Raw genomic sequence first — 13,907 nt, 5'->3', positions numbered from 1 at the left:
AATAATACCAATTATAGTACTTAGAATATTAATTACATCCGCCTAATAATAGTTACAATAACAAGAATAGTTATTATTATAATAAGTATTATTTGTTGTAGTAGTAGTAGTAATACAAATATTATTAGTATTCGTAGTATTAGTATATTTTAAAAAATCATTTGTATTATTTTGATAGTATAGATAAAAAAAAATGTAACTGAATCATTACAAAAGAAAAGGGATTTCACTGTGGTTTCACACACACAAGTTCTGAATGGAAATTTAATATCAACAACAAAGGGAGGAAATGTGATAAAATAAAATAAAATAAAATAAAATAAAATAAAATAAAATAAAATAAAATAAAATAAAATAAAATAAAATAAAATAAAATAAAATAAAATAAAATAAAGTTACCCAACATAAAATAGAATATAGATAAATCTATCTAAGTTATTTGATACTGTGGGAAAATCTTTTCGAAAAGGATCAGGATCATTTTTGTCACCTTTTTCCTCACTTTTATCAGTTTGTCTTTTATCAGATTTTAAGCAGAGTTTGGAAAATGTAAACACCGTCGGGTGGTGCTGTCGTCATCAGTCGGGGCCGGCGGCAGCGGGAGGCAGCGGGAGGATTTAGGTCGGATTTATTGGATTAGCTCCTCGGAGAGAGCAGCTAGCTGCCTCTTCAACACGATATCCGGATAAAATCTGACTCTGAGAAACTGTTTGTGTCGTTTTTACCGAAGACACGTCGCTCTGCCGCGCGATAAACAACAAAGAAAAGAGGAGAACTGAGCGCGAGGAGACGCAGCAGCCCGGTCTCCTTGACAACGGTGAGAGAGCGTCATCAGCGATCAGCTGCTGATAGCAGATCGATAATAACACATGATGCAGTGTTAATCCACGGACGTTAGTACTGCGGTAAAGTGAAGTTACTAATAAACGTTGTACTGCAGTACTCAGGTAGAATTAGTACTCGTACTTTAGTGGAGTATTTTCATTTTATACTCACGAATACTTCGCCTATACTACATTCATCTGACAGTGGACAGTAAGTACACTCACTTAAGTACTTTTCTCAAATACAATTTTGATGTAATTTAACTTTACTTGAGTATTTCTATTGTCTACTACTTCAAAGGCAAACAACAAATAACTGTACTACAGAAATATTGTACTTTTCACCTGGCAGCTTTATTTTCTTTACAAATTTAGATTATTTATTCAAAATATTCTAGGTTGGGTCAAAAAACTGTACAGTACAGTATTTTTGTACGGCAATATTGTATTGTTACACGCACATCAAGTATATATTTTATATGTCTATAAATTATTAATATTTCAAATACAAATTAAACTTTTGATAGCTCCTGTAATAATATAGATTGGCTTGATTTCTTTCAAAAGAAGACAATGAGAAACTACTGCTAGAGAAATTACCTGAAAATAAGCACAAAAAAGAAATGTTTTTTTTTTTCAAAGACACCAATAAACAAATAAATGACCTGAAAAGAGTGTTTTTAAATAATTATAGTTATGAAAAATAATTTAAATATATAATGTTTTTAAATTATTATGTTTTTTTTAAAATTAAAAATCTAAATACTTTTTTTTACATTCCTCCATAGCTTTAATTTTTTTTCCAAATCTACTAATTTCTTGCAATTTAACATGCCTATGCCGTGTTATGGAGCCATTGGATCGGATTGGAAATAATGACGGCTAGTTTGGTGGCTGCAACAGAGATAAAGCTGCTAATGTTTCGAACATCCATCGCCATGGTTACAGGGATGTTATCACCAGAGGAGAAGTCACATAACATCACTCAGTGGAAACACAGTCATTGTGCAATTGTGATTTATCGACATTTCTAAAATATCGCTTAAGATTTGTGTAAATCTGGATCGGTCACCTGCCTACTACAGGGACCTTTGATCCCTCAGGGACCCCTGAGGCGTCCCTGTGAGTCCTGATTCTGAAGTGGTTTTTTTTTAGGCTCACCTGTGCGGCAGCGCTGGTGTCCTCTGCTGCCATCATGTCGTCTGCGGAGTCGAGCGGTGATGGCGGGAAGTGGCTGGATGCTCACTATGACCCGGTGGCGGGCTTGTACACCTTCACGTCCTGCGTTGACCTGGCGGACCTGAGCGGGGACGGGGAGAGCCGGCTTGTGGTGGGCGACCTGGGCTCCGGCTCGTCAGCCATGAAGCTGAAGGTGTACCGGGGCACGGCGCTGATGAGCGAGAGCGCCCTGCTCGACCTGCCCGCCGGCCTCGTTGCCTTCTTCATGGACCTGCACGAGCCGCGCATCCCCGCCGTCGCCGTGGCATCCGGACCGTGCATCTACGTCTACAAGAACCTGCGGCCGTACTTCAAGTTCACGCTGCCCGGCCTGGAGGTCAACACACTGGAGCAGGTGTGTGATTTTGGTCGCCTGATGATGGTTTGTCTCATGATGAAGTTTTATAACCTTTAATCAGTCAAATCTGCAGACTGAGAGAGGACAGTTAGACGATCTCTGTCAAATTTATATATTTGGAATATCAAGTCTCAGATTTACTTAATACGTGCACTCTGATTGGTCAGGACGTGTGGCAGCAGGTGAGGGAGGGGCAGATCGACCCTCTGACCCTGAAGGAGATGTTGGAGAGCATCAGGAAGAAGGCCGACGTCCCGCTGTCCGTCCGCTCGCTCAGGTTCCTGTCCCTGGAGACCAGCGACATGGACGAGTTTGTCCAGCTGCACAAACAGCAGCCAATCAAACGCCAGGTAAGCTCGTTATGATGTCATTCTGTCGTATAATGAGTTATGGTGTGTGGATGGGCTCAGTTCACACTGTGATTGGTCGATGCTCGTCCGTGTTTCAGACCGTCATCACCTGCATTGGGACGCTGAAGAAGAGCACGGCGGACGAGGACGGCGTGAGCTGCCTGGTGATCGGCACAGAGAGCAACGACGTCTTCATCCTCGACCCCGAGGCCTTCATCATCCTCTCCAAAGTAAACTCACATCACACGCTTTTCAAAGAATCTGCGTTCGTATGATAACATTGTGAGAACGACGCTCATGTACACGGATCCACAAAAACAGCTGAAAATGCTGCTGTGTGCACGCCAGGCCAGTAGCTGGCGCTGTGACTTTGTGATGACGCACCATAGAAAGACGCACGCACGAGAACCAACAGCGTTAATAACCTCAGTAGAGTCAGCAGCACAAACACAGCTCGGAAGTTCGCCATTGTTACTGTTGTCTTCACATGTTTACAAACTAAACCATCACCATGACAACTGAGGAAACTCCGACCACTGAGCGGAGCCATGAGACGTGACTGAACACTTCAGTAAGAAACCTGTGTGTGTGTGTGTGTGTGTGTGTGTGTGTGTGTGTATTAAAGATGTCGCTGCCGGCTGCTCCCACCATGATGGATGTGACGGGTCAGTACGATGTGGAGTTTCGCATCACGGTGGCGTGTCGCAACGGCAACATCTACATCCTGCGCAGGTGAGAAACACACCTGGCTGAGAGAACTCACCTGCTCTGCTGCTGCTGTTTCAGTTCATTTTACAGAAGACAGCAGCTGGCAAAGGTTTAGATCAGGGATTCTCAGCTTATAGCCCGGGGGCCAAATCTGGCCCCTGATTGGTTGTCGGTGGCCACTCAACCATTTTCTAATGCACAATAAAAATAAAGTGATTCACACTGGGAATTGTTTTGTCCTTTTAGTCTCCATAAGGTGCCAGAGTGCATAAAACAGCATCAAAATAGAGCTTGTTTAAATCCTGGAAATGTCCTAAAATCCTAGAAATGTCCAAAGACCCTAGACTGGCCCCTGGCCTCCTGTCTTCTTGCAAAGTTGAGAATCCCAGGTTTAAATACACAACTGACATAAAAAACATGAAACGACACTCAGACCTGACTAATGTTGGTGCTGCTGCTCTTCAGGGAGTCGGACAAACCGAAGTACTGCATCGAGCTGTCGTCCCACCCGGTGGGTCTGGTGAGGGTTGGGAAGAACGTGGTGGTCGGCTGCACCGACGAGAGTCTGCAGGGCTTCACGCAGAAGGTAAACTGAGCTCACACGATGATGACGAGTGACGTCTGAGGAGGAAACTTTGTCAAACTGTCGTTGTGTCTTCAGGGGAAGAAGCTGTGGAAGGTCGTCCTCCCCGCTCCCATCACCTCCATGGCCGCCATGGACCTCCCCACCAGGGGCTTCCAGGCGGTTCTGGTGGGCCTGGCCAACTGTGAGGTCCATCTGTACCGCGACAAGAACCTGCTGAGCACCATCAAGACGCCTGATGTGATCACCAGCATCTGCTTCGGCCGCTACGGGCGCGAGGACGGGACCCTGATCATGACCACCAAGGGAGGAGGTCTGATGGTGAAGATCCTGAAGAGGACGGCAGTCTTTGACGACCGGGACAGCGCCCCCGGGCCGCCGCTGGCCCAGAGTGTCCGCCTCAACGTGCCCAAGAAGACCAAGCTGTATGTGGACCAGACGCTGAGGGAGCGCGAGAACGGCCTGGCCATGCACCGCGCCTTCCAGATGGACTTGAGTCGCCTGCGATTGGCCTCCGCCAAAGCCTACGTCAAGGCGCTGGAGTCCAGCCTCACGCCGATGTCCTCCAGCCTCACCGAGCCACTAAAGATGAACGCCGTGGTGCAGGGCCTGGGCCCGTCCTTCAAACTGACCCTGAACGTCCAGAACACGGCGGCGTGTCGGCCCGTCATGAACCTAGCCATCAGCTTCCTGTACGACGAGAGCCTGTACAGGATGAGGAACCCGTACATGAGGATCCCCCTGCTGGTGCCCGGACTCATCTACCCCGTCGAGACCTTCGTGGAGTGCACCAGCGACAAGGGCATCTCTGACATCATCAAGGTGTTCATCCTGCACGAGGGGAAGAGCTCGCCGCTGCTGACGGCCCACATCAACATGCCCGTCAGCGAGGGACTGACGCTCAACTGACGACACACAACACTTCAACTTTATTCTTTCCAGACTCCAAATATCACAAGACTGAACACTTTAATTTATAAACTGAAAACTCTAAAAATCAGGAGACGGAACTGACGACAATAATGCTTCGACTTTATTTATTACCGACTTAAAACATCACAGTACTAAACTGACACCGCACCTCAGTTTTATTCATTAGACTCCAGCCATCAGGAGACTGAACTGACAACCCACAACGCTTCAGTTTTATTCACTGAAAACTTTAAACATCAAGAGGCAGAACCCACAACACATAACACATCAGCTCTATTCATTAGACTCCATCAATGACAAGACTGAACCGACAACACAGGACGCTTCAACTGTATTCATTAAGGACCACAAACACGACAGGACTGTTATGACAACACCTGATGCTTTCATTTATTTCACTACACAATCCAAACATAATAAAACTGAACTGCCATCGCATGACACGTCAACTGTATTCACTGCAGACTGAAATAACAACACAGGAGTCAACTAACAATACAACGCTTCGGCTGTATTCATTAGACTCCAAACATCACAAGACTGAACTGAATACACACCACTTTATGTGTGATGTCATGTGATCTTTCGATGTTTTGTTATGAATAAAGTTGAAGCGTCATGTGTCGTCTGGAACAAATGAATCAGACTACAGGTGTGAAACCTTGAAACACGGAACAGATACAAACTTAACATTGTGGATCTTCATTTATAAAATCATCAAATTAAATGAGTTTCTCTCACTTTGGATGTAACGCCACATTCATGTTTCATGTTTGAAAAAATTCTGCGTCTGAATTACGACATAATATGATCTGCTCTTTGTAGTTTTGTTAAAATATTGTCAGTTTTGTGTAGATTGGTTTAAGTTTGTGGTTCTTGTTTTAAAACAGTAATGAGATGTCCGTGTGGGTGTCCTCAACATGTTTAAACTCTCAGGGTGAAAAATCACTGCAGATAAAAGACTTTTGGCTTCGTTTGTGAATGTTTTTAGTCTGTAAGGACAAATATGCTCTCAATTTTCTGTGTATTATTTTTTTAAGTAGTCTTGTATGAAGAAAAATAAAAATGAATTAACATTTATTTTAACAGTTGATCTTTATGAAAATGAAGGTAAAAACTTTGCGTGAAAGGTTTCAAAATTATGAATTTGGTTTTTCAAGTTTTCATAGAAATTATAAAAAATATCAGCATTAAAGACAACTCATAACTAAACTAACAAAAAGAAAAAAATTCATGTTGACAGTCTGGGCAGTGCCCTGTTTGTGAAACCCGGAGGTCAGGTAAAGGTGCGGGCAGGTGAACAGCTGCCGTTGGCTGTTAGTCAACACTGACAGTCTGTAACTGCAGGTTTCGTCACGCTAAGACAAGAACCTGATGGTTCGTCTGCGAGTCAGTGCAGAAGTTTCTGCTAGGCGTCCTCTTTATTGTGCAATAACGAAACTTCCTTAGACAAACAGCACTTAGAGCTGAACTGTGGACTTTTCACTGTGTTGAAAGAGGAACTTCAGCGTCTATAAAACCCGAGTGAGTCTGACTGAAGCCGCAGAAGAAACCAGTCATCTGCATCTCGCTTTGAAACATGGAAATGAAACACGTCGTCGTTTTGCTGGGTGAGAATATGAATCAGCTAGAATTTTGGATTACTGACAAAAATAAAAATTTTAAGTAATTTTAATGTGCTAATTGAGCCTTTTTGAGTGTTTTTAGGTTAAAGTACAATAAGGAAACATTTGATGAATCAAATTTCATTGCATATTAATTTATGTTATTAGATTATTATTATTATTATTATTATTATTATTACTATTATTATTATTATTGAGGAATTAATGTTGTTATCATTTAATATTGCAGCTGGTAAATGTGGAGCTGATTTTATTTATATACTGAAAAAAATGTAAACACAACACTTCTGTTTTTTGCTCCCGTTTTCGCAAGTTCACATTAACCCTTTAGAGCCTGGATCGATGCCTTTTACAAACTTTAACCTACAGAACTGGAGAAAACGGCAACGAGCAACCTCATAAGAAATATCCAGAAAACTGCAAAATAAATAAATAAATAAACAAAAAGGTGACAAGTGAATGACTTCAAAATTAGCTGTCTGGAGATTTTTAGATATTGTATAAAAGGAATATATATTTAAACTTATGTTACAGTAATGTTTTACATTATTTTCACATTTTCTGAAGTTCTCTTTTTGTTTTTTAACTTTCTACTTTTGCTTTTTATAACTTTTTACTCATTTCTAGCTTATTTTGGGACCATTTCTTTTTTAAGTTGCTTGTTGCCTTCCAGCCAATTTTCTCAGGTTTCAATCGGTTAAAGATCTAAGACTTTTTTTTTTTTTTGCTCTCAGTAGATAAATGTATTTAAATTTTGGTCAAACAATTGTTGAAAGGTTGGTTGGATGTGCCGCCAAATTCAGTAAAACGCCATTGAAGACATGTTTTTTGTGAACTGAGTATTAAGCTGACGTCAGCGGCCCGCTGCGTAGGTATTGTACATTTTAGAGCGTCCGCTTACTGTGACGATCCCGAGGCACACCTGAGCAATGATGCTGTTTGATCAGCCACAGGTGGACGGATTATCTTGGAAAAGGAGAAAACTCCTCACCAACACGGATTTCTGACCAAAGTTTGAGAGAAATAAACCTACTGAGTGCATAGAAAAATCTCAGGTCTTTAACTGTTGCATTTAACCCTTTCAAACCCGAGCAGATTGGCTTGAGATATTTAAAAAAAAACAGAGAAATAAGTTATATGTTGCAAGAAAATGACCTAATAATTAGCAAATAGACGGGAACGGGAAGGGAAGAAGTTAAAAATTGCATGAAAACTGCCGAAAATTTAGCAACCTAAATAAAAAATGGGAAGAAGTAACATGTTGCGAGAAAACTGCCGAAAATTTAGCAACCACAAGACAAACAAAAAAAAAACTCCATAACACGTCTACTCCATAACACACCTAGTTATTAGTTATAAGTTACAAGTTGCAAGAAAATTACCTAAAATTTTGCAAAAAATAAATTTAAAATACAGTAAGAAAAAAGTTTACATGAGTCTCTATGGAATTAATTAGTGCATTTTATGTCCTTTTAAGTGACATCAAACTGTGTGTGTGTGTGTGTGTGTGTGTGTGTGTGTGTCCAGCTGTGCTGTGTGTGTGTGACGGCGTTAAGTTCGGACAGCTCTGCAGCGGGAACTCTAACAACCGCAGGAGGACATCGGACAAATGGGGACAGGGACACTACGGAGCCAGACGGTAACAACATCCACCACACCCTAACGCTACACAACTACTCAGGTGCACTATGGGAAATGAAGGCTGCAGAGTTTGTTTGTGGACTACAAGTCGAGACATCTCAGCATATTAACATTAAATATATTAATCAACTTATCAGCTTGACTGAATCACAAAAAGCAACAAATTTAAGAACAGAAACAACTTTAGCAAAATGCTGCTGCGTGTTTAAACTTCTGATGTTATTTTTTAAACTTCGTTTACATAATAATAATAATAAATCTACCTCGTGCCTCGGATGCGTGCTGTGTTTCAGGGGGGACAGGGTACACAAAGGTCTGGACATCGTGTGTCAAGACGGATCGGTCGTCTACGCTCCGTTTGACGTGACTCTCAATGGAAAGGTCATCGTCTACACCGACCCCAAGAAGAAGGCCATCAACAACGGGATCAACCTGAGCGGAGAAAGTCAGTCCAGCACTCAGTTATTACATCCAAACATGTTTACAATCAATCACTTTACAATGGTGCGCTTTTGAGAATATTTTCGCTGCTTTTTCTTAACCCTCTGAAACCAGAGATGACCCAAAAAATGGCAAAAAAATCTAAAAATTACAAATAAATTACCTGAAATTAGAAGACGACAGAAAATGAAAAGAACAAAGGTGCTAAAATAAAATGAATATGAATAATGTTTTTTTTTCTGTAACCTAATTTATAATATATCATTATATATAAATCTATAATATATAAATATATATAAAATTATACATACATTTCTTAAAATGTTCCCGTAGTAAGTTGTTAATTATTGCCTGTCTAATTTTTTAAGGTAATTTTCAGGCCTTTTTTATGACCATTTTGTTTTTGTTTTGTAGCCATTTGAGGGACATTTCATGCAAAGTAAAATGATAAATAGTAAAAAAGAAAAAACAAAAAAAAAAGGCCAAAAATAATAAACAGCTATTTTTTATGACCTTTCATTATTTCTTTGTAACAATGTAAGGGACATTTCATGCAAAGTAGTATAATTACCTTTTATTTTGATATTTTTTTTAATTACTGATTCAATCAGTTATTATTTTAACATATGAATAATATGTTACTGTGTTACTGTGCATCCACAGAAGTACATTACGTATGATTTTGTCCTACTTTCTACTTCTAATCCGCCTCTATTATTTTTTCTTTTACTTGCATTAGAGTATTTTTACAGTGTGTTATCTGTGCTGTAAATGAATTAAAACGATCTTTTTCCGCAGATCTGTGCTTCAAGTTGTTCTACGTTAAGCCCGACCAAACCTCCGGGACGGTGAAGAAGGGCAAGCGGCTCGGCGTCATGCTGCCCATGCAGAGCGTTTACCCCGGGATCACCTCGCACATCCACGTCCAGATGTGCAACAAGAGCGACCCCACGCGGTACTTCAGTTAACCCTTTAAAACCTCAGCAAATTGTTTTGTTTCTTTAAAAAAAAAAAAGAGGGGGGTGGGCAATGAGCAACCTGACATGAAATTACTCAAAATTCATAGGAAATTAGTCAAAAAAAAAGAAGACAGATAATGACCTGAAAATCAGCACACAAAAAAATAGAAAAATAAAAACGAATGACTTGAAAAAAGTGCTAATATACAAACACACGTGCATACTCTGTAACATGATTTTGAACATTTAAATATTCAATTTTCTGAAAATTTCCTCCATTTTTTTAATACACATTAATTTCATTTTAATAAAATAATAAATAATTAAAAACCGAACAACAGATTGTATCATCTTTTCTTAATTTCTGGTAGTTTGCAGAGCACCTTCTGCCAATTTGCTCATTGTCTTTTTCCCCCCAAGTTTTTAAAAGAAACTAATTTTTTTTCAGGTTTCAGAGGTTTTAATGCTTATAAAAGGCGTCTGTATGCAGCGCAAGAAAAGCGATGAGCTTTTTTTAAAAAATTAATAAAATTCAAATAGCAGGTTTGTGGTGCCTCTTTTATTAGCAGAAACATCACTTTTGCTCTGTTGGAGATCATTTTCTGTGCTGTTTAATAACATAATTAACTCTTTAAAACCTGAGCAGATTATCTTGATTTCTCTCAAAAACATGGAAAGAAGACAATAATAAAGAAATGACCCCAAAAATAAGCAAGAAATTAGTTAAAAAAAAAAAAAAAGTACAAGAAAATTACCTGGAAATAGGTTTTAAAAAAAGAAAAAGAAAGAAAAGAAAAAATGCATATTAAAACTACTACAAGGACCTGGAAAATATACTTAAAATTCTTAATAATTCTGTGGTGTAATTTCAAATGTGTAATTATTATGATTACATATGTAAAATAATTTTATAAATCTACTAATATCTTGCAGTTTGTGGAACATCTCTAACCAAGTAGCTCATCGACTTTTTTCATGTTTTTGAAAGAAATTGCACTAATTTGCTCAGGGTTCAAAGGGTTAAATACACGTCAAAGGCATCTACAAGCAGCACAAGAAAATGATGTGGCTCCTGGTTTTTAAAGGGTTAAAGCAGCAATAAATGTCATGTTTTTTCCCCCAGTTTATTTTTATTTAAGAAAATGCTGTCCATTCACTCAAACCCTGTTTTAACTCTGTAAGCACGAAATAAAGGATCCATCCTGCTAACTAGAGTTAAAGTGCACTCTCATCTCCTTTATATCTGTGATACCAAATGAATAAAAAACAAAAAAACAACAACATAAAAATCAGATACCAAGCAGGACAACAAAGAAAACCACAGAAATCATAAAAACAATTCATTTAAAAAACAAGACACAAAGATCAGAAACACAAAGTAATCTCTTCACAGCTTCAAATTAAAGATATAAATCAGAATTTGCGACATTTTCCATATAATTTTCACCAAATTAAACAATTCTCTATAAGAAGCTTCCTCTGAAATGATGACCCTTTAAACATGATATGAACTCCTGTGAAGCTGCTGATAATAAAAATTTGGTGGAGAAATACTTCAGTGGGTGAGTTTCCATCACAGATTTGTGCAAAACTTAATTGATATTTTCTAAATGTCTATAAAACAAAACTGTGAGCTGACTGTGTTTCCACTGAGTGATGTTGAGCGACTTCTCTGGTGATAACATCCCAGTAACCATGGCGATGGTTACTGGGATGTTATGGAGGAGACGCCCTCGGACAGCCCGGAGCTCTGAGCCAGGTCCTCCAGGAAGATCTGAGGGGGGAAACTACCTGCAGGAGGACGAGGAGCTACAGGTGAGGAGGTCAACACTCCGCTGACAGGTGACTGATTGGTTTTAGAGGCGGAGAGACGCACCAGTAGAAACTCAAATAACCACCTTGATGCGGTCCTCCTCCACAAACGAGTCACGTGCACTTACAGTTTACATCCACGTCTGTGAAAACATGGACGCTTCAGATCTGAAATGTTATCATAATTAGCATAAGGCCAAAAAGATGTTTCGTGAGGTCACAGTGACCTTGACCTTTGACTGTCTTCCAAATTTTAATCAGTTCATTCTTGACTCAAAGTGTTTGTGTTTGTGTCAAAATGTTTGTGCCAAATTTGAGGGTATTCCCCTAAAGCGTTTTTGAGATATTGCAATCACGAAAATGAGACGATGCTTGGTCACAGTGACCTTTGACCACCAAACTCTAATCAGTTTTTGATTTGAGTCTCATGAGCATTTTTGAGTCTCAGTGTACGTTGGTGCCAAATTTTGAAAAAAAGGGGGGAATAAAGAAAACATCCCTAACGGTGCTCTTGACATATTGTGTTCATGAGAATCACCAAAGTCTATCAGTTCATTTTCGAGTCCAAGTGGATGTTTGTGCCAAATTTGAAGACATTCCCTTTTTTGGACATATTGCAATCACAAGCACGAGACATACATGGTCACACATTTCTGAGTCTCAGTGTATGTTGGTGCCAAATTTTGAAAAGAAAAAAAAATCCCTAAAGGTGTTCTTGACATAATATGTTCATGAGAAGACAAATGTAACGTCATCTTGGCCTTGACTTTTGATCAACAAATTCTAATCAGTTGATTCTTGAGTGCAAGTGGCCGTTTGTGCCAAATTTGCCTGCAAAAAGGGGGAAGCATGTCATAATTTTTTAAGCTTTTTTTTAAATGTTTTTTTTATTTTGGCTAAAGGGGAGGGGCATGCAATTTTAAATGGCTGTATTTTGTTTTTATTTTACAGCCAATTTTAAAGAAGATTTTAAAGAGATTTTTTTCATTTAATTTTTTTGTGATTTTTAAAAACTCTTTTTCTCTAAAATTTTAAGATGATTTCTTTTCTTCAAAACTTCAATTTTTTTTTCTTGAAAAATTCTTGGCATTTTGGCAATTTTTTTTTAATTTTGGTTTTAGGGGAGGACCATACAATTTTAATTGGCTTTATTTCGCATTTATTTTACCTCAGATTTTAAAGAAAACATACGTGTTTGGAAGGCATGTTTTCTTTTCTTTATTTTTTTTCTTTAAAGCTTTTTGGCCATTTTTAAAGAAAACTAGCTTTTTTGTAATATTTTTAAGAGAACATTTGAGCATTGAAAAAATTTTCAAGACAATATTTTTGCATTTTGTTTTTACTTTTAAAACTTTTTTTTTTTTTTTTTCCAAAAATCTCCAAAATGACACCATGTATCACAGCCAGAGACTGTAAAAGCAGAAACTATTGTTGGATTGTCAAATTTCCTACGGGCCTCTGAACTCTGATAATTCAACAATGTGTAATAATTCACATTTTGTATGAATACACAACACTTAGTTCAGACCGAGCAATTTGATTGGTCGAGAGGCGTGCCATGAGTGCTGATATACAGAACAACACCACTGGGGCTGTTAACTTTTAACTCTGCATGTATCAGTCCGCTTCACAGCCGTTAAAAACCCGTTAATCGGTGCGAGAGTGAAAGTGGGATATGTTTATAGTACGGTGTAAGCGAAGCTTCAAACAGCTAGTTAGCGCTGTTCATGTAGCGGGAGCAGAGAGGAAGAGGAGAGAGAAAGGAGTGGGGGGCGAGCAAGAAAGGACGGGAATTTTAAAGTGAGTCCAGATCTGACTGACGTGCACCGGAGATATTTAGTTATGAGGAAGCCCAGGAGGGGGCAGCTGTGACGGGTTTTGGTAAACCGACGTTCACTGGGAGTAAACCAGCTGTTACAGATGTTACAAGGCTGTGCAGTGAGACAGGGACACACAGCCTGAACAACACACACACACACACACACACACACACACACACACACACACACACACACACTCGCTGTCTGATACGAGGTAACAGAGGTCATGGCGGAGATCAAAGTGTCTGTTTACAGACTCTGATATTAACAAATAAAAAACGCTTGTAGGACTGTTGTATAAAAACAATAACACACTCGAGGTCGTGTTGTGCTGTGTATCGTCCCGGCTGTGATTACGACCGAATCACAGCCGTGATGATATACGACGAAACATCATTCCCTCTCTGTGTTATTGCTTAATTACAGGTTTGTGAAACAAAATTCTCTAGTTTTTAGTTTTGTTTTTGTTTGTTTGTTTTTTAGATTTCAAAACGTTTTCCAGTCCTGGAAACTGCTATTTGCAAATTCCATGACTTTTCCTGGTTTTTCATGACTGTATGAATCCGGTCGATAACTAGAAATGATGTGCAAATGCTTCCAAGAAATATGACTCAAATTGGCAGCAATGTGCTGCT

General features: G+C 39.2%; 2 protein-coding genes across 3 annotated transcripts; both read left to right on the top strand.

Annotated features, from left to right (window-relative positions):
* The first annotated feature begins 582 nt into the window (after positions 1-582).
* On the top strand, positions 583-6,054 carry bbs1 (Bardet-Biedl syndrome 1). 2 transcript variants are annotated; one of them, XM_042508556.2, is made up of 7 exons: positions 583-817; positions 1,980-2,397; positions 2,568-2,750; positions 2,849-2,980; positions 3,376-3,482; positions 3,924-4,044; positions 4,120-6,054. In XM_042508556.2, exons 2-7 carry the CDS (start codon positions 2,020-2,022, stop codon positions 4,948-4,950), a joined length of 1,752 nt encoding a protein of 583 aa, XP_042364490.2. In that variant the 5' UTR covers positions 583-817; positions 1,980-2,019; the 3' UTR covers positions 4,951-6,054. The 2 variants fall into 2 exon arrangements, with proteins under 2 accessions (XP_042364490.2, XP_042364491.2); XM_042508557.2 differs by lacking the exon at positions 583-817 and adding an exon at positions 827-1,035.
* A 338-nt stretch (positions 6,055-6,392) lies between these two features.
* LOC121958865 (leukocyte cell-derived chemotaxin-2) lies at positions 6,393-10,854 on the top strand. Its single transcript, XM_042508026.2, has 4 exons — positions 6,393-6,584; positions 8,127-8,238; positions 8,534-8,685; positions 9,480-10,854. The coding sequence occupies exons 1-4, from the start codon at positions 6,554-6,556 to the stop codon at positions 9,647-9,649; spliced, it is 465 nt and encodes a 154-aa protein (XP_042363960.2). The 5' UTR covers positions 6,393-6,553; the 3' UTR covers positions 9,650-10,854.
* The last annotated feature ends 3,053 nt before the right edge of the window (positions 10,855-13,907 follow it).

Source organism: Plectropomus leopardus, chromosome 19 (genome assembly GCF_026936395.1).
Source record: "Plectropomus leopardus strain MGB_pleo_1.0 chromosome 19, ASM2693639v1, whole genome shotgun sequence".
NCBI classification, from domain to species: domain Eukaryota; kingdom Metazoa; phylum Chordata; class Actinopteri; order Perciformes; family Serranidae; genus Plectropomus; species Plectropomus leopardus.
This window is presented reverse-complemented; position numbering and strand designations above follow the sequence as displayed.

Coding starts and splice junctions, on each gene's coding strand:
- bbs1 (XM_042508556.2), top strand. CDS start 2,020: ATGTCGTCTGCGGAGTCGAGCGGTGATGGCGGGAAGTGGCTGGATGCT. Junction 2,981..3,375: donor CCTTCATCATCCTCTCCAAA/GTAAACTCACAT, acceptor TGTGTATTAAAG/ATGTCGCTGCCGGCTGCTCC. Junction 3,483..3,923: donor AACATCTACATCCTGCGCAG/GTGAGAAACACA, acceptor GCTGCTCTTCAG/GGAGTCGGACAAACCGAAGT.
- LOC121958865 (XM_042508026.2), top strand. CDS start 6,554: ATGGAAATGAAACACGTCGTCGTTTTGCTGG. Junction 8,239..8,533: donor GGACACTACGGAGCCAGACG/GTAACAACATCC, acceptor GCTGTGTTTCAG/GGGGGACAGGGTACACAAAG. Junction 8,686..9,479: donor GATCAACCTGAGCGGAGAAA/GTCAGTCCAGCA, acceptor CTTTTTCCGCAG/ATCTGTGCTTCAAGTTGTTC.